Source organism: Ranitomeya variabilis, chromosome 1 (assembly GCF_051348905.1).
Source record: "Ranitomeya variabilis isolate aRanVar5 chromosome 1, aRanVar5.hap1, whole genome shotgun sequence".
Lineage (NCBI taxonomy): Eukaryota > Metazoa > Chordata > Amphibia > Anura > Dendrobatidae > Ranitomeya > Ranitomeya variabilis.
The window spans coordinates 739,625,037-739,644,612 of NC_135232.1; the positions used below are offsets into that span (position 1 = coordinate 739,625,037).

Below are 19,576 nucleotides of genomic sequence, written 5' to 3' on the forward strand. Positions count from 1 at the left end.
CATGAGACTGAGGGTGTATTGTTCTATGAGACTTTGACGCACAGACTGTTCCTGCATTCTTATAGGTTAAGAACTGTGAGCGTGTTCTTATGCTGATTGGTTGAAGTATAATTTCTATGACTATGAAAAGTGATACACAATAAACGGGGGCCAGAGAGATCTGCTTGATCCCCCCCCAAACAGAGACACACGTCTCCGTCTGGTCATTTTCAGTTGCCGGCAACGCCCTGTAGATTAATTTGGAAATCACTGAGTTAACCGTGAAGGATCACTTTAGATCCTCCCTCAACACGGGTACCTCCTAGATCAGGGGTCAGGAACCTTGGCCCTCCAGCTGTGGGAGAACTACAATTCCCAGCATGCCTCAACTGCTGCAAGTTGCTAGGGCATGCTGGGAGTTGTAGTTTTATAACAGCTGGAGAGCCGACGTTCCCTACCCCTGTCCTAGATGATTGACGTACGGTACAGTCGTGGCGTTATCCAATTGAATTCAGATGGGGTGACCCGCCAGAAGGCAGTGGACCTGCTGTAGGACTAGCCGTGCCGCTCGGATCCCCAAAACAATGTTCGGGAGACTGGATTCTCAAGATGACCGGCGGCCTTGAGCAGCGTGGTGACGCTCCCCAACCCAGAAGACTGGCATCGGTAATTACTAAACCATTGAACCGGGAGAAAGGATCTCCCCTGGATGAGGAAGGAGCTCAGAGACTACCCTCTCTAACCTGCAGAAAACAAGCGGAGCAAAGGGAACTGCTTCCATTGCCACCACCATTATTCCACAGAACCCTCATAGCAAATCGAATGGAATGAGGGGGATGCGTGACCAAGTGCGCAAGCTCCCTGTTGAATGACCAAGGCCTTGTCTCAAGAGAGAATCACCAATCCTCTGGAGGTGTCCAGGATCATCCTCAAAAGGCATATCTGCTGGGCTGGAAATGAGGAAGACTTGTCTAAGTTTATCTGCCAGCCCAGGTGAGAAAGGGTATCACAAGTGATATAGTCGGACTCAGCGTAGTCCTGGAAGGGGCGGCTAGAAATTCGTCCAGATAGGGCAGGAGGAATACGCCCTGAGAGTGCAAGATGGACATGACAGCCGCCATGACCTTTGTGAACACTCTGGGAGCGGTAGCAAGGCTAAAGGGCAAGGTCATGACCTGAAAATACTGTTCCTGAATGGAAAGTGCAGGAAATATTTTTTTTTTTGGAGGGGGGAAAAAAATCAAAATGTGGAGGTAAGCCTCCCGAATGTCAATGGATGCCAGAAACTCCACCTTTTTCCATTGAGGTCATGGCTGAACGGAGGAACTCCGAACATCCAAAGAAGGAGGGCCTTGTCAAGCTTGTTAGAAGTTTGAGGTCTAGGATCGGTCTTACTTTTCCGTCCCCTTTTTTGGGACCAAGATCCCTCCCGCTCAAGAGATTTGATTGACCAGCTGTACTGTCTTCGGGAAAAGGCTACTGTTGTGAATAAAAAGTAGTTAAGGTCTCCAACCAGGAGACCATTGCTCTAGCAACCCATGCGGCGGCTCAGGAAGGGAAGAGCGCTGAACCCGAGGCCGCAAGACGGAACGAGCCAGATTTGCTATCTGACAGTCCGTGGTATTTTTAATTGATGACCCATCGGGCAGGGATACTGTTAGGTATACCACAGGAGATTATATCCCATTAAGCTGCCAGGTGGTAGAATGCGTGGACGCATCCAGCAGGTCAGGAAAGTTAAAATGATGAACCCTCGATCCACCATCCTCTTAACAGGGAAGTGGAGAGTGATCGTCCGCCTTCTTTCATCATCCGCTAAATAGTGGTGATGCAGAGGAGGCTGCTCGGACGCCAAAAGGGAGCCTCTGTACATCCACAGAGTTAAGGTCCCCGGGTGGACAGGGCTGGTTATCCGGCGTTAGGCCTGGCTGCAGAAGAGGATATATGTGCTCGTCTGTTGATGGTGTGGGGAGATAGGTGCCCTTTAAAGGACCCGTCGCTCCTAAAAATCAGACCAGGCATGGCATCTCATGTCTTAGGGGGTATACGTGGAGGGGACACTCCATGTGTTCGCATATTGGCTGAAAAAGAATACCGTGCTTGAAGAGGCTTCTGTCCAGTGGATCGCTTATCCGGACGCTCCCTGTCAGGGTGAATGGCAAATGCTCTACGAGGGAGTTTAGTCTCCTTTTGAGGGACACTGCGTGATCTAGAGCAGAACCGGAGTCCTCGTCAATCTACTGAGATTGCTTGATGGTCTAAGTAGGCGAATCCATCCTTTTCTGAAGCTCTGGCAAGTCCAGATCAAAGGCAACATCCGATCCATATTCAGAGACTTGTTCTCAGCAAATCATTGGTGAGGGAGATCAGGAAAGGAAGCTCCCCCATTTTCTAGACGCCTGCCTGTACGTTTCTAGACGCCTGTACGTTTCTAGAATACTTGTGGTCCTTGCTAGCCGACGGCTCCCATGCTCCAGAGGGACCATCTATATCGGTCCTGCGAGCACTCCAAGCCACAGAGGGATTCAATCTCTTGGTCAGAGAAGACATGGGTTGCGGCAGTGACGAAGCCCACTCAGGGGAACTAGGTACTCTGGGATAAGCTGGGATCAGCGGCGGAGGGCTCCTGAACTCATTTGGGGTGACCGGATTCGGACTGGTCATGTGCCTTTAAGACCAGGGAATACTGGTCATGTGCCTTTAAGACCAGGGAATGCTGGCCATGTGCCTTTAAGACCAGGGAATGCTGGCCATGTGCCTTTAAGACCAGGGAATGCTGGTCAAGTGCCTTTAGGATCAGGGAATGCTGGTCAAGTGCCTTTAAGACCAGGGAATACTGGTCATGTGCCTTTAAGACCAGGGAATACTGATCATGTGCCTTTAAGACCCGGGAATGCAGGCCATGTGCCTGTAAGACCAGGGAATGCTGGTCAAGTGCCTTTAAGACCAGGGAATACTGGTCATGTGCCTTTAGGACCAGAGAATACTGGTCATGTGCCTTTAGGACCAGGGAATACTGGTCATATGCCTTTAAGACCAGGGAATACTGGTCATGTGCCTTTAGGACCAGGGAATACTGGTCATGTGCCTTTAGGATCAGGGAATACTGGTCATGTGCCTTTAGGATCATGGAATGCTGGTCAAGGGCCTTTAAGACCAGGGAATACTGGTCATGTGCCTTTAGGACCAGGGAATACTGGTCAGGTGCCTTTAGGACCAGGGAATACTGGTCATGTGCCTTTACGACCAGGGAATACTGGTCATGTGCCTTTAGGACCAGGGAATACTGGTCATGTGCCTTTAAGACCAGGGAATGCTGGTCAGGGGCCTTTAAGACCAGGGAATACTGGTCATGTGCCTTTAGGACCAGGGAATACTGGTCATGTGCCTTTAAGACCAGGGAAGACTGGTCATTTGCCTTTAGGATCAGGGAATACTGGTCATGTGCCTTTAGGACCAGGGAATACTGGTCATGTGCCTTAAGGACCAGGGAATACTGGTCATGTGCCTTAAGGACCAGGGAATACTGGTCATGTGCCTTAAGGACCAGGGAATACTGGTCATGGCCTTTATTCTGCTGGAGGTGTGAAGGAAGAAATTAAGAAAGATTCTCCATTTTGTGCTTTTCGACTCCATTTTGTTGTTTTGATATAAATTTTGTTAGTAGGCTAAAGTTTACAGCTGTTTTGAGACCTTGATTGTTGCAATCTAAATAGAACATGAGACTGAGGGTGTATTGTTCTACAAAAACTTTGACGCACCGACTGTTCCTGCATTTTTATAGGCTAAGAACTGTGAGCGTGTTCTTATGCTGATTGGTTGAAGTATATTTTCTATGACTATGAGAAGTCATACAGAATAAACGTCCATCTGGTCATTTTCAGTTGCCGGCAACACCTTGTAGATTAATTTGGAAATCACTGAGTTAACCGTGAAGGATCAATTTAGATCCTCCCTCAACAGAGGCAGTGTGGGGAGGGGGAGGGAGCGCCGTCTCCTTACCCAGATCCTGGGTCCCCCCCCCAACCCCCCCCCCTCAACCCCCCAACCCCCCCCCCCTCAACCCCCCCACCCCGCTCTTTGAACAGTCATGGCCAAAAGTATTCACACCCCTGCAATTCTGTTAGATAATACTCAGTTTCTTCCTGAAAATGATTGCAAACACAAATTCTTTGGTATTATTATCTTCATTTAATTTGTCTTAAATGAAAAAACACAAAAGAAAATGAAGCAAAAAGCAAAACATTGATCATTTCACACAAAACTCCAAAAATGGGCCAGACAAAAGTATTGGCACCCTCAGCCTAATACTTGGTTGCACAACCTTTAGCCAAAATAACTGCGACCAACCGCTTCCGGTAACCATCAATGAGTTTCTTACAATGCTCTGCTGGAATTTTAGACCATTCTTCTTTGGCAAACTGCTCCAGGTCCCTGATATTTGAAGGGTGCCTTCTCCAAACTGCCATTTTTAGATCTCTCCACAGGTGTTCTATGGGATTCAGGTCTGGACTCATTGCTGGCCACCTTAGAAGTCTCCAGTGCTTTCTCTCAAACCATTTTCTAGTGCTTTTTGAAGTGTGTTTTGGGTCATTGTCCTGCTGGAAGACCCATGACCTCTGAGGGAGACCCAGCTTTCTCACACTGGGCCCTACATTATGCTGCAAAATTTGTTGATAGTCTTCAGACTTCATAATGCCATGCAGATGGTCAAGCAGTCCAGTGCCAGAGGCAGCAAAGCAACCCCAAAACATCAGGAAACTTCCGCCATGTTTGACTCTAGGGACCGTGTTCTTTTCTTAGAATGCTCCTTTTTTTCCTCCTGTAAACTCTATGTTGATGCCTTTGCCCAAAAAGCTCTACTTTTGTCTCATCTGACCAGAGAACATTCTTCCAAAACGTTTTAGGCTTTTTCAGGTAAGTTTTGGCAAACTCCAGCCTGGCTTTTTTATGTCTCGGGGTAAGAAGTGGGGTCTTCCTGGGTCTCCTACCATACAATCCCTTTTCATTCAGATGCCGACGGATAGTACGGGTTGACACTGTTGTACCCTCGGACTGCAGGGCAGCTTGAACTTGTTTGGATGTTAGTCGAGGTTCTTTATCCAAAATCCGCACAATCTTGCGTTAAAATCTCTTGTCAATTTTTCTTTTCAGTCCACATCTAGGAAGGTTAGCCACAGTGCCATGGGCTTTCAACTTCTTGATGACACTGCGCACGGTAGACACAGGAACATTCAGGTCTTTGGAGATGGACTTGTAGCCTTGAGATTGCTCGTGCTTCCTCACAATTTGGTTTCTCAAGTCCTCAGACAGTTCTTTGGTCTTCTTTCTTTTCTCCATGCTCAATGTGGTACACACAAGGACACAGGACAGAGGTTGAGTCAACTTTAATCCATGTCAACTGGCTGCAAGTGTGGTTTAGTTATTGGCAACACCTGTTAGGTGCCACAGGTAAGTTACAGGTGCTGTTAATTACTCAAATTAGAGAAGCATCACATGATTTTTCGAACGGTGCCAATACTTTTGTCCACCCCCTTTTTTATGTTTGGTGTGGAATTATATCCAATTTGGCTTTAGGACAATTCTCTTTGTGTTTTTTTTTCATTTAAGACAAATTAAATGAAGATAATAATACCAAAGAATTTGTGTTTGCAATAATTTTCAGGAAGAAAACTGAGTATTATCTGACAGAATTGCAGGGGTGTGAATACTTTTGGCCATGACTGTATATACTACAATGCTAAACGACTACGATGGCGATGACAGGGTCCTCAGCAGACCTATCTGAACCTTGCGCTCACATTGCAGAGTTGGTCAATGAGTGATAACGTCACTCAAATGCTGCTTTCAAAGATTGAGAGCAGCATATAAGTGGTTAAAAAGCAACAGTCATGTATGGCGCAGGCTCAGCTCTTGGGCCCGTTCCATACAGCTACAACCGATGTGTCACGTACATGTATTTACTGGGAAGCAATAGAAAAAAAAGCAAGATAAGTGGAGGCAATTAACCCTTATCCCAGTCTGTTATTAAAGCAACACTGTCATGTGAGCGTGCAGATGGTCAGCTTATACCATACACGAACATGCAATTACCTTGACGCCTCTTTTTTTTTTTCTTCACCCTTATAGGCTTCACTTCCAGTGTCTGCTCAAATTCCTCATTGCTGATGACGCTAAATCTCTGTGAGGAGCGCTGCTCCCGAACAGCGCTGTCAGAAGAGTCCTGGTCGGCATCGTTCAGACTATGCACGCTGTCGATAGAGCGGGGGCCCCGGTCTGGAAACTCCACAGGGAGAGAGCTGCTTCGGACTCTCGGCTCCAGCGCCTCTTCTTGATCTCCTTCCTCCAGCTCCAGGGGGCACAGCTGGATCCGCTCCGTTCTCAGTGGCTGGACAGGAGGGTCCTGGCTTGTTTTACTATTGGATACTAGTCCGTTTTGTGGCTTCTTTTCCAGTGAAGCGTGTTTTGAAGGCATCCGGAAAGGGCTATGGAGCACGGCTGTTACAAAGGAAGACAAATCTAGTAAGAAATCTAAAAAATTAGGTGCCGGACGCAAAGGGAAAAAAAAGTGAGAACATTGCATTCTAAAAAAAAAAAAAAAAAAAAAAAGAAGAAATTATTATTAACACCTTCTCGTCTTGTCCCAATGTCTTTACCATTTTGAGGTACGTATATATAGGAGTGCCCAATGATCACCCACATAGGGGGTGCTCCTTAGTTTCTAAAAGGAAACCATAGCTCTCGTATTTATCAGCCTCATGACCACTGTAGAAAATCTGTGGCCTCAGTGGTCAACAGACTGGTGGTTAGTAGTTGCCATGTCTGTTCCCCGTGGGGATCATTGGGGCAGAGGTAGGGGGGATTCACAGGACAACTATTTGGATTATACGATACGGATTATGTTTCTATATAAGAGAACCAGAACAGTCTTTAATGTCTCCAAGGCCTTAAAGGGAATGACCACAGCGAACATGTCTGGGAGGTGAATATATATATAGTCACTATTTATTATTATTATTATTATGAACACTTTAGCATTTCAGAGAAGTGATTTTCAGTAGTGAACAAGCGCTTTAACCCCTTAACCCCAGGGCCATTTTCAGTTTTCCCTTCTTCCCAGAGCCATTAATTTTTTTAATTTTTCACTATGGCCATGTGACGGCTTGTTTTTTGCAGGACAAGTTGTACTTTTGAGCTACACCATTTGTTTTAACATATCATGTACTGGAAAATGGGAAAAAAAAATCCCAGTGTTGTGAAATTGCAAAAAAGTGCAATGCCAGTGTTTTGCTTTTTACCATGTTCACTAAATGCTAAAACTGACTTGCCATTATGATTCTCCAGGTCATTTTGACTTCACAGACACCAAACATGTCTAGGTTCTTTGTTTATTTAAGTGTTGAAAAAATAATCCACAATTTGTTTTATAAAAAAATGGCGCCATTTTCCGACACACATAGCATCTCCATCTTTCATGAGATCATTATTTTTTGTGCACTGAGCTGACATTTCTATTGATAACATTTTGTTGCAGATATGTTTTGATCGCCTGTTATTGCAATGTAGCGGTGACCAAAAAACCCCCGCAATTCTGGCGCTTTTAATTTTTTTCTCGTTATGCTGTTTAGCAATCAGGTTAATTATTTTTTTTCATATTGATAGATCTGGCAAATCTGAATGAGGTGATCCAAATATGTGTACACTTTTTTTTTTATGGTTATATTTTGAATGATTCGAAAGGGGGTGATTTAAAATTTTTGTATTTTTTTTCTTTTTACTTTTTGCATACTTCAATAGTGGGAGTCCAGAATCTGCAGTACTTTGATCGCATCTGTTACACACAGGTGATGATCAGATCGCCTGTGTGTAGTAGAAATGCTCATAGCAATGACAATCACAGAGGTCTGCTACAGACCTCTGGTTGTTATGCTGACCCATCGGTGACCCACAATCATGTGACAGGGTCACCGATGGGCAGACCCAGTAACACGCTTACTGTTAGCGCGATAAGGAGATTTTTGTTTACTTACCGTAAAATCTTTTTCTCCGAGCCAATCATTGGGGGACACAGACCGTGGGTGTTATGCTGCTTGCCACTAGGAGGACACTAAGTGATACAAAGAAAGTTAGCTCTTCCCCTGCAGTATACACCCTCCTGCTGGCCCTCAGCTAACCAGTTCGGTGCAAAAAGCAGTAGGAGATCAGTAACAACATATTAGCTTACAGCATGTCACAATATATATGAGAGTATAGCATATCGGATTGTAAAAACAAGCATAAGCCAATACTAGGGTGGGAGCTGTGTCCCCCAATGATTGGCTCGGAGAAAAAGATTTTACGGTAAGTAAACAAAAATCTCCTTTTCTCCTACGCCTCATTGGGGGACACAGACCGTGGGACGTACCAAAGCAGTCCCTGGGTGGGGACAACGTCAGATCAGGCTCTGTGTAACTGCTACTTACAAGTGCGCCACCGCGGCCTGCAGAGTCCGCCTGCCCAGAGTCACATCTGTGGAAGTCTGGGAATTATAATGCTTCAAGAATGCATGCGGACTGGACGAATCCGCAAACGTGCAGGCGTGTCTTGTTGACGCCTGGTGCCTGGAACCCACGATAGACGGGAAAATAGGCTGTCATCTAACACGGAAGGACTCCTGGATGGTGAAAGAATACACCAGGCTAAATGGCCGATGGAGACGGCCAAACCCTTCCTGTAAAAGTCAGGAAGCCTTCCTCTTACCGGTAGGAAACCCAAGATACAGTGTCCAACCTTCGGAAGGACGCCGTCCTCAAGACATACCTACTCAGAGCACTTGCTCTGTCCGGAATATGGGGACCTCATTCCATTTTGTGGAGTGGTGCCAAAAGAGATGAGGGAAGAACTATGCCCTCATGACAGTAGTAATACAATACCACCTTGGTAACTAGGGACAGGGAAGGCTTGAGGACAACCTTGCCTTGAAGGAAATAAGAGAAAAAAGTCTGAAAAGACCCGTTAGCACCGAAGACTCGTCAGGATGAGGATATCGCCGAGAGAAAAGGGGGCAACCTTCCCTAATAGAATAGATCCCAATGATCTAACGGTATGCAATAGGGAAGAATTACATGTGAAAAACATCCTGCGAGGTGGTCCCTACTTGCAGTTTTGTTGCAGAAAGACAGAAAGCTACCAGCTCCGCAAGCGAACTGACGTGGTCAGTGCGGATTTCCGAGGATCACTGGGGCCCTTTCTGCTTCTGAAAAGCTTTCGGAAGTGGAAACTGGTACCACGGAATAACCGGAGCATGCAGTGCGAAGGCTCCTGGATCTCGAGGCCGAACAACAAACTCCAGTACACAGGCGATCAGTCAGGACGCCATCCGAGCTACAACTGGAGAGCTCTAGTGAAGGCGGGTCTGATGGAATACTTCCGGTGAAGTTCCCACTCACTTGAGGTGAAACCCTGACGGCTAAATATGTTCGCAGCCCAGAGTTCTACTCCTGGGATATGTACTGCCAAGATCACCGAGTGATAGATCTCGGCCCATGTGAGGTACTTTGGCCATGGTGCTTGAACGTGGGTACTCGCTAGATGATTGACGTATGACACAGCCGTGGCGTTGTCCAATTGAATTCGGATGGGTTGACCCGCCATAAGGAGTGGACCTACTATAGGACTACCCTTGAGATCTCCAGAGCAATGATCGGGAGAAGAGGACTGGCATTGGAAGTTACTAGTAACCATGGAACCGGGAGAAAAAACTCCGGATGAAGAAGGAGCTCAGAGACTATCGTCTGAAAGGCTGCTTGACTTGCTGAAAACTAACGGAGCAAAGGAAACTGCTTCCATTGTCGTCTCCGTTTTTTTTTTTTTTTTTTGGAACCCTCCCAGCAAATCGAATGAAATGAGGGGATGAGTGAGCAAGAGCGCGAGCTCCCTGTTGAAAAACCATGACCTTGTCTGGAGGGAGATTTACCACCCTTCTGGAAGAATACTGGATCATCCTCAAAAAGGATATCTGTTGGGCTGGAAATGAGGAGTTGTCTAAGTCTAGCCACCAGCCCAGGTGAGAGGGTATCGCAAGTGATATAGACGACTTAGCGTAGTCCTGCAAGGGTGGGTAAACAGTCGGTCAAACAGGGTAAGACGACCACGCCTCTAGGTGCAAGATGACAGCCGCCATGACCCTTGCGAACACCCTGGATGCGGTAGCAAGGCCGAAGAACAAGGTCGTGACTTAAATGCTGTTCACGAATGGAAAAGCAAAGGAATTTTTGAAGAGGTTAGGCATCCCGAATGTCGATGGATGCCAGAAACTGCACCTTTTTTGTTGAAGTAATGGCTGAGCGGATGAGACTCCATTCGAAGAAGAAGAAGAACCTTGTGAAAAGATTGTTAGAAGTTTGAGGTCTGGGATCGGTCCTACTTATCGTTCCCACTTTTAGGAACCAAGATCCCTTAGATCTAGACTGTCCTGGACAACCCTTTTACTGTTGGTCGGGGCTGCGGAAACGTACGATTCTTCGTTAGTCTCCCGCTCAAAAATATGATTGACCAGCTGAACTGTCTTCAGGAAAGGGATACTGGTGTGAATCAAATTAGTTAAGGACTCCAAGCAGGAGACCGTTGCTCTAGCAATCCATGCGGCGGATAGGGAGGTTAAAGGGCTGGACCCGTAGCTGCCAAACGGAACAAACCAGATGTGCTATTTGACAGATCGTGGCATTTTTAATTGAGGACATATCGGGCAGGGATACTGGTAGGTAAACCACAGGAGATTGTACCCGGTTAATCTGCCGAGTGGCAGAATGCGCCGCTGCTTCCAGCAGGTCATTGCAGAGTTAAAAATTAGGAGCCTTGATCCACCATCCTCTTAACAAGGAAGTGGAGAGGGAAATTCGCCTTGGTGATGCAGAGGGGGGTGCTCAGACGCCCGAAAAAAGGATGCCTCTGTACATCCACAGAGTGCAGGTCTCCGGGTGGACAGGACAGGTTGTCTGGCGTTAGGCCTGGACCTTCGAGTGCCCGTCTGTTGATGGTGTGGGGAGACCGGCGCCCTTTAAAGTGCCTGTCGCCCTTAAAAATCAGACCAGGCATAGCGTCCCACGTAGAGGCTTCTGTCCAGTGAATCGCATATCCGGACTGGATGGCAAAAGCTCTACGAGGGAGTTTAGGCTGAGGGAACTAGTTACACTGGGATAAACTGGGATCAGCGGCAGAGGGCTCCTCATTTATGACCAGTTTCGGATTGGTCATGGTGCCCTCAAGACCAGGGAATACTGGTCGTGTGCCTTTAAGACCAGGGAATACTGGTCGTGTGCCTTTAAGACCAGGGAATACTGGTCGTGTGCCTTTAAGACCAGGGAATACTGGTCGTGTGCCTTTAAGACCAGGGAATACTGGTCGTGTGCCTTTAAGACCAGGGAATACTGGTCGTGTGCCTTTAAGACCAGGGAATACTGGTCGTGTGCCTTTAAGACCAGGGATTACTGGTCGTGTGGCTTTAAGACCAGAGAATGCTGGTCGTGTGCCTTTAAGACCAGGGAATACTGGTCGTGCGCCTTTAAGACCAGGGAATACTGGTCGTGTGCCTTTAAAACCAGGGAATACTGGACGTGTGCCTTTAAGACCAGGGAATGCTGAACGTGTGCGTTTAAGACCCGGGGATACTTACTGGTCCCGTGTCTTTAAAACCCGGGAATTCTGGTCACGCGCCCTTAAGACCAGGGAATACTGGTCACGCGCCTTTAAGACCAGGGAATACTGGTCACGTGCCTTTAAGACCAGGGGATACTGGTCACGTACCCTTAAGACCAGGGAATACTGGTCACGTGCCTTTAAGACCAGGGAATACTGGTCACGTGCCTTTAGACCAGGGAATACTGGTCACGTGCCTTTAAGACCAGGGAATACTGGTCACGTGCCTTTAAGACCAGAGAATACTGGTCGTGTGACTTTAAGACCAGGAATACTGGTCATGCGGGTTTAGGTAAAATCTCGCAGCGGGCGAGAAGCGCCAATTCAGGGGGCGGAGCCACAGGCACGACGTGGGCGGAGCCTCGAAACTTCCATGAATAGGCCCCAGCCGGGGCGTAAATTTCTGCAGCCGGCGTCAGCGTAGAAGTTAGGGGTGGTCACCCGTTGCTCGAGAAAATTGAGCGCTTCCGCGTCAGGCGCTAAGCGCCAGGAAACGACACGGTGCGCTTCTGGGGTGCGGACTACACATCGGCCGAAGCCGGGAGCTAAATTTGTTAGCCGGCTGGAGCGTTACCTCAGGGAGGTGGTCACAGGGAAGTCTGAGACTGCCTGTCAATATCCCGCTGCAGAAGCCCATTGCTGGCAGGATCCACTTACCAACGGTGCGCGTCCCGGCATGGAGCCGCCGCGGATGTCGGGTATTGCAGCGTGGACGGTGCAGGGATAGAGAGATAAACCTCAATCCATCATCCCTTTGTTAGGGAGGTGGAGAGGAACCGTCCGCCTCCTTGTGCCATCCGCTTTCACAGTGGTGGGATAGTGGGGGCTGCCCGGACCATGGAGGGGGGCTTCTGCACATCCACGAAGTTCAGCCCATCGGGACCATGAAGGCACCTTCGCCCCTGAAAGGGATTTCAACTGCGGCCTAGTCCGGCTGCAAAAGCCGGGGACTAAATTTTTGGAGCCTGCCGGTGGAGCGCGTCGGCGGCCCGCGCGCCGAATGATTGCCGCTGGCGTACCGGCCAGTGGCACCCCCAGGACCGCATCTTCCACGCAGGCAGCGTGAGGAAGAATGGCCCCCCGAGATCTGCAGGGCGCCTCTCGTCCCAGACGAGAAGCGCCGATATAGGGGGCGGGGTTACTGCCGTGGGAGGGATCTGCCCACTGCGGCCTACTCCAGCTGAGAAGCCGGGGACTAAATTTTCGGCCTGCCTGGCGATGCGCGGCGGCCGCAACGGAGCGACGCTAACCGCCGCAGTTTCCCGACCGCCGGCGCCTGTCCCCAGGGGCTCTGCCGCAAGTACCGCCGGCGCCTGCCCCATAGAGGCCACTGCGGCCTACTCCGGCTGAAAAGCCGGGGACTAAATTTCCGGCCTGCCCGGCGGTGTGCGGCGGCGCGGCCGCAAAGCGATCTGGAGCGCAGGAGGGGAACTCCTGATGTACTCACAGTCCTGTAATGCAGGTCCCCCTGTACCTGCGCGCTCCATCCTCTTCTGTAATCCCTTTGGGCTCTAGCCGCAAGTATGCAACGCCATGTAATGTGGGCCTTGTATGTCGGGCCCCCGGAGAGGAACATGAGAGCCAGGCTCTATGTGCTCGCCGTCTTGCAGGGGGAAGGGAAATCGGGACCAAAGATGGAAACCCGTTGCCCCAGTAAAAATTGGCGTGCTCCAACGTCGCAGGAGAGGGACGGGGAGGTATACTCGCCGTGCTCGCCTGTTGCTGGTTCGGGGGAGAGCGGGTCCCATAAAAAAAGGATCCGTCGCCCCCTTCACTCCGTTGAATAAAAAATAAAAATTTACAGAAAAATAAAAATAAAAATTAAAATAAGAAAGTTGGGGTCTGAAAACAGACCCAAGTGCCTCCTACAGACACTAAGCAAGAACTGGTTAGCTGAGGGCCAGCAGGAGGGTGTATACTGCAGGGGAGGAGCTAACTTTCTTTGTATCACTTAGTGTCCTCCTAGTGGCAAGCAGCATAACACCCACGGTCTGTGTCCCCCAATGAGGCGTAGGAGAAATAAATGCTGCTGTAAAAGACTGACAGTGGCATTTAGCTAGTTAACAGCCGCAGGTGGATTGCGATTCCACCTGCGGCTGTTGCAGGCACATGTCAGCTGTATAGATCAGATGTCATGTGCCCGGAAAATTGCCGGCTCAGCGCAGGAGCCTACACCAAACAGGGAAAATCCGACATGTGTGTATGTGTGTGAAACAGTGACATTCTAATGTACAACTTCAATATTTGCAATCCCGCTGATAATGCAAGGAGCATATTCCGCTCTCACCGGATACAGCTCCTTCTGGCATGTCCGAGATTCTGATTATTTCCCGGTCACCCTTAAGAAAAAATATTTCATTGTTGATACAGGAGACGGAGACGATATCCCCAGCACTTTCAAGACCTCCAATCACAGCCTAGGGGAAAAAAAAAACAACTTATTAGAATATGATCAGGAATAAGGAAGGAAAAAAAATAAAGAAAAAAAAACAAAAAAAGACACACGCTCAGTATTTCCTCAGGTTCTGTAGCACTCATACCTGATTGATGGTATCTATGAGATAGATGCTGTACTCGTCCCAGCTCATGACCCATCCATCATGTAGGAAACAGGTCACCAGGCCCAGGTGTTTCTCAGACAGCACATATTTTGCTTGGTTCGTTGTTTCCATGCGAGGATACAGATCGAAAGATTCCAGTCCACCAGACAACACGTCCTTCAAAATGAAGGTTGACTGAACAGATCCATGGGCATCCGCCTTCCAGAGGCGCAGCCCAGGCCGGGATGCGAACAAGGTAAGGTCACTTTGCTTGCAGAGGCTCGGGATAAAGCACGCTCCGTATTTGCCATTGCTGAAACAACAAGACAATGTCACCGGAGATAGGATGAGGCTGGAAATTGTTGAATCTCGATGACAAGATGGTGTTTGGCCACCATTTATGCGCTAATATAGTAAAAATCTATTTGTTTTGCTGCATTTCTGATTTGGCTGTTTAGCTGCATGATGACAGGTTTAACATTAAGTCTGCCAGTATACGGTGGTACCGAAGCACAGAAGTATGCACATGCAGCCGCCAAGGAATGCCATGGCTCTGTCCCTAACAGTCTATTAAAAAGAGACAGCCCCGGGTCCTTTTTTAACCCTATAGTAATGCCAGTACTGACAATCCCTCCCCACTGCACCTATTCGATCATTTCTGGCAGGGTACCTGTAATACACAGCAACAACAGCTGGAACCGGCAAAAAACATTATTTTTTTTTAGGAGTGTTGCAGTCTGCTCAGTTTAGGAGTGCTTCGCTCCACAGGTTGCAGGTTCCCTGCTTACCAATCGACGTTGCGCTCCTGCTTGATTGACAGTTTGGACCAGCATCGTAGCAACACTGTCCCGACTAGTGCTATACGAGGGAGCTTCACCTCTGCAGTATCAGAGGGGCGCAGGGGGGTAGTGAAACTGTCCGGATCACTATAGTGCGCTGTTGGCTCCTGATCCCAGCAAGCTTCAGAGCCCCCCGCACTCCTCCGCTGCAGAGTCATATAGTGCAGTGCTTACAAGCTCTATTAGAAGGCTCCTGTAAGAACTGCACATGTTCAGTGTCTTAACCGCCCTTACAAGCATTGTCCAACAACTCTTTAACCCTCTTCATGAAGCAATGAATCCATATTGCTGGTGATCACATGGGCATAAGGACAGAGAGAATAAGAAGCCTCAAGTAGCTTTGACATATGTTTTCAACAGGCTGCAGGAACGGGTAAATGCAAAGAGGACTTACGATTTTCTCGGCTGATTTCCAACTTGCTTGATGGATTTCTCTTCGGTGTAGAAGAGAAGACATCTCTGAGTGGTCGATATGAGCAGAACTTTGTGGCTGTAATCCAGCTGGACTATAGAGGACAACTCCTCCAGTATAAGGCAGGAGTCACATGTACCCTAAACGAAGAGGAAGAGTCAGCGGCTGAAGCAACAACACAAGGAAGAGAGCGGTTGATCCATCTGATGAGGTCGGAGTTACCTTATCAAAATCCAAATTGGACTGGATAATTTTTCCTCTCTCGTCACCAGAAAATAATTTCATCCCATTGGGGCTCCAGGCCAGGGCCGTGATACTACTCTTGTGACTGCCGAGGACATCAAACCTCCGCAACTGCAAGAACAGGGATATTAAAAGGCTCCGAGTAATGTTTTGCATTGTTTTAGGTTCCCTTCCTTTACAAACTACGGTTGTAGTCATCATGGTGATCTGATGGGGGAGGCTGTTATGCAAGTCAGATAACAGACCTGATGCAATCTCATCATTATAACCTGCACTAATGTGGCTGCAAATACAGACCTGTTTGTTTCGTCCAGGTAGAGGAGACACGAGTTGGAAAATGGCCACCCTGCCGGAAACGGTGCCCACTGCGACCAGGTCATCAAAGCAGCTCAGAAGCTTGGTCACAGATACAGACTCGGTCTTCCCCTGGAATGGAAAAAAAAAAACAGGAGAATGAGCCATAATCTGAAGATATTCTGAAACCTGGACACAAAATTAAAGTGACACCCATGTATAACACGGTGATCAGATGTGAACGGAAGCTGCCTGCTCAGTGACCAGGTTACCACTCTCTATCACCCCCAAAATGACTGATGGTTGTTGCAGCTTCCTGTCACCATGTACAGTATGAATGTCATCGCTGGAGGCCGCTATGCAGACAAAAAGCCAAAATATTCGAGAAGATATGGACATTTTGTTGGGTTGATAAGGAATTTAGGCCTGACTATTCCAGGCTCTCTGGGATCAAGTCCAACTTATGGTGTTGAATACTAACTGGGTGTTCTACTCCTCAGCAGCTCATAAGAGCTGTAATGATCGCAGCTAATGCTGAGCTCTAAGTGCTTGGCTTTAATAATGCAGCACAACAACCGAGGATTTATCCCATTCAGGATGCAGCTAATTTTTGCTTTTATCTCCACTTCTCCCAAGGGCCAGAGAACTTTATTTTCCCGCTGATGCTGCAGTTTGAGGGCTTGTTTTTTTGGCAGTACCATTTGTAGTTTTGAATGACACCATTCACTATAAAATATTATACTGAACCTGGAAAAAACAAAACAAACAAAAGCAATTCCACCACTGTTTTATGGGCTTCATTTTCACAGAATCCACTGTGTGGTAAAAATGATCTTCCAGCACGATTGTCTCGGTCAATACGACTACTTGAAAGTTAATGTTTTGTTTTATCCTTATAATGGATTAAAAATAGTTGAGAAAGTTTTTGCAGGAAATATCCTGATATCTGTAACTTTTTTTTTATCTACCGTATATACTCGTGCATAGGCCAAGTTTTTCAGCACATTTTTTTTGCTGAAAAAGACCCCCCATCGGCTTATACACGAGTCACGGTTCCACTTACTTGTTCTCCGCTGCAGTGCGGGTGTTGCCCGGTCTCTCCCGCTCATCTGCGTGCGCTTGCAGCCTCTGTGAGTGTTCCGGTGACTGCTGATAGGGCTGACGTTGGCCCCGGGGCCAGTGCCGGGGTCCTAAGCAGGAGGGGACACTGGAGCGCTATGGGGGGGCCAGATACCTGTGCCGCCGCTTGCTCAGGCCCCCGGCACTTGCGATATTCACCTCTCTCCGCTCCACCACTGCAATGTCTTCCACGTCCTGTGACGTTCAGGTCAGAGGGTGCGATGACGTGATTAGTGTGCGCCCTCTGACTGAGCGTCAGTGCAGAGAGACGGCGACGCTGAGGAGCAGCGGTTAGCGACGAGAGGTTTTTTGGTTTTTTTTGCAGCAATATACAGTATATGGGGATCAGCATAAACTGTATTGAGCATTATATGGGCATCTTATGGGGCCCATCATTAACTTTATGGAGCATTATATGGGGCGTATTTTGTATGGAGCATCTTATGGGACCCATCTTGAACTTTATGGAGCATTTACAGTAGCTGCTGCATTTCCCACCCAAGGCTTCTACTCGAGTCAATATGTTTTCCCAGTTTTTTTGTGGTAAAATTAGGTGCCTCGGCTTATACTCGAGTATATATGGTATCAATCGAGGCTTGGTTTTCGTGTGTGACAATTTGTCATTATAATTAGTACTATTTTCGGGTACAAAGATGTTTTATTTAATTTTTTTTTTTTTTGGGGGGGGGGTAGATAAGGACAATTTTGATGCATGGTAATTTTTCGCTTTAACGTATGGTTTAAATAATTTCATATTTTCATAGATATGACTAATGGAAGCAACAATAAAAAATAAAAGTAAGCATATCTGTTTGCTTTTAATAGGGATTACTCAACCTTTTATATCTTCTAAAGCCCCATTTTTACTTTAGTATTTTGACCCAGTAATGTGGTATTTGGTAAAAATTGTTATCTAATATGGAGCCTAGCCTGTAGCTTGACTTCACAGGAGAAAAACAAAAGGATGGCAAAAAGGGACGAACCTTCATCAGAACCCCCAGAAGCCGGGGAAACCCATTCACGGTGCCTGGGGCCATGGGCGACTGACTCGATGTCCAACTGGAATCGTGCCGCAAAAATGCCGCCGTCAGAAGCATTTCAGTAGTTACACAGCAGGAATCTGAGCTAATCCCGTTCGCTGTTAGAGGTAGGTGGTTAAGCCACAGACGACTTACTTCTAAGTTATACTTCTTCATCTGATTGGTGTGCCTGCAGTGCAGATATAACATCCCAATGCTACTGCCGATGGCAATGTAGTCGCCATTGACATCGATAGCCGTGAGATAGACGATGAGGGATCGAAAACCCTTCTGGATTTTAGCAGGGATGGCATTGAGAATTGAGTACAAGGGGCAGAACTCCTTAAACGTGACAGTTCCCGGAAGAGCGGCCATGGTGTTCTGTCTCTGGAAAGGTGCAGGTGGCTCAATCCATCATCATCATCATCAGGAGGGACCTGGAAATAAGAAGAAAGATACAAGTCAGAGCTGCTAATGGCAGCAGTAGGACGCATAGAGGTAGAAGCGATGGGACAAGCCCTCACACACCACACCTCTGTTACTTGTAGACAGGGGAGGGGGGGTTATTTTGCTCTTTCATTTCCTTTTTTTAATGATATTTTCGTCCCTGCACATTTCCATTTGCTGGGTGTCAGGAGTATCAGATTCTCGGTGTCATTTGATTTTCCGTACTGGGGATTTTTTGCTTTCATTCAAGCAGAACAAGAAAAATTCTGCTAAACTCAGATTGTATTTCCCTACAGACAAAAGTGGGGTCTCCAGCTACCAACATACAAGGTCCGTGGATGTAGCACTGTGCTCAGGTTTCTCTGCCGGTCCCACAGACAATGAGAGGAGCATCGCCACTTCATTCAAGGCTACAGAGCCACAATCTCAGGATTATTGGGGGTCCTGTTGGTCGGACCCCCAGATTACTTGTGATATTGGAAATATCCCATTAATAAGCATTTGACTGCTGTAGTCAAGAAGTCACTGTTGATTGGCTGCAGCGGTCATCTAACACCTCCTTCGCTAGAAGAGGAAGACAGGGAACCAGAGGTGGGGTCTGGTAAGCGGGTATGTGCATATGCAGCACTGGCCTTAAATAATATAATAAAAGCACAACACGATCACTACACGGACCCCCGACACTCCAGGATACTGCTGCTAGTCTCCTGGCTTCCTCCTCTGGCGGGTAGTGGACATATGTTGACCATGGTTGGGGGCCAGCTGCTATCACTCTACGTTGGAAAAGGAAGCTGGAAGACCGCCGGTGGCACAGACAGCAGCAGTTTTTATTAAATTATACAAAAATCCAGTTCGGGATATCAAATATTCAGCATCAAAGTACTGAACCCCACACAATAGATGTCTGTGCTATGAAGATTGGAGAAGACCCTCAGTCATGGACTGTATAGAAAACCATTCATTACTATAAACTTGTCCATCAATTACAAACCTGCCCCTGGAACAATG

At 47.6% G+C, this 19,576-nt stretch overlaps 1 protein-coding gene across 2 annotated transcripts in view; it reads right to left on the reverse strand.

Annotated features, from left to right (window-relative positions):
* TECPR2 (tectonin beta-propeller repeat containing 2) overlaps positions 1-19,576 on the reverse strand; it is a 60,332-nt gene that overhangs the window by 38,191 nt on the left and 2,565 nt on the right. For both annotated transcript variants that reach the window (XM_077269245.1, XM_077269237.1), the window contains exons 2-8: positions 18,278-18,558; positions 15,987-16,115; positions 15,669-15,800; positions 15,429-15,586; positions 14,196-14,508; positions 13,943-14,072; positions 6,073-6,477 (exon numbers count right to left, since the gene is read on the reverse strand). In XM_077269245.1, coding sequence (XP_077125360.1) covers positions 6,073-6,477; positions 13,943-14,072; positions 14,196-14,508; positions 15,429-15,586; positions 15,669-15,800; positions 15,987-16,115; positions 18,278-18,496 — 1,486 coding nt within the window. In that variant the 5' untranslated portion in view covers positions 18,497-18,558. The remainder of the gene's footprint in view (positions 1-6,072; positions 6,478-13,942; positions 14,073-14,195; positions 14,509-15,428; positions 15,587-15,668; positions 15,801-15,986; positions 16,116-18,277; positions 18,559-19,576) is intronic.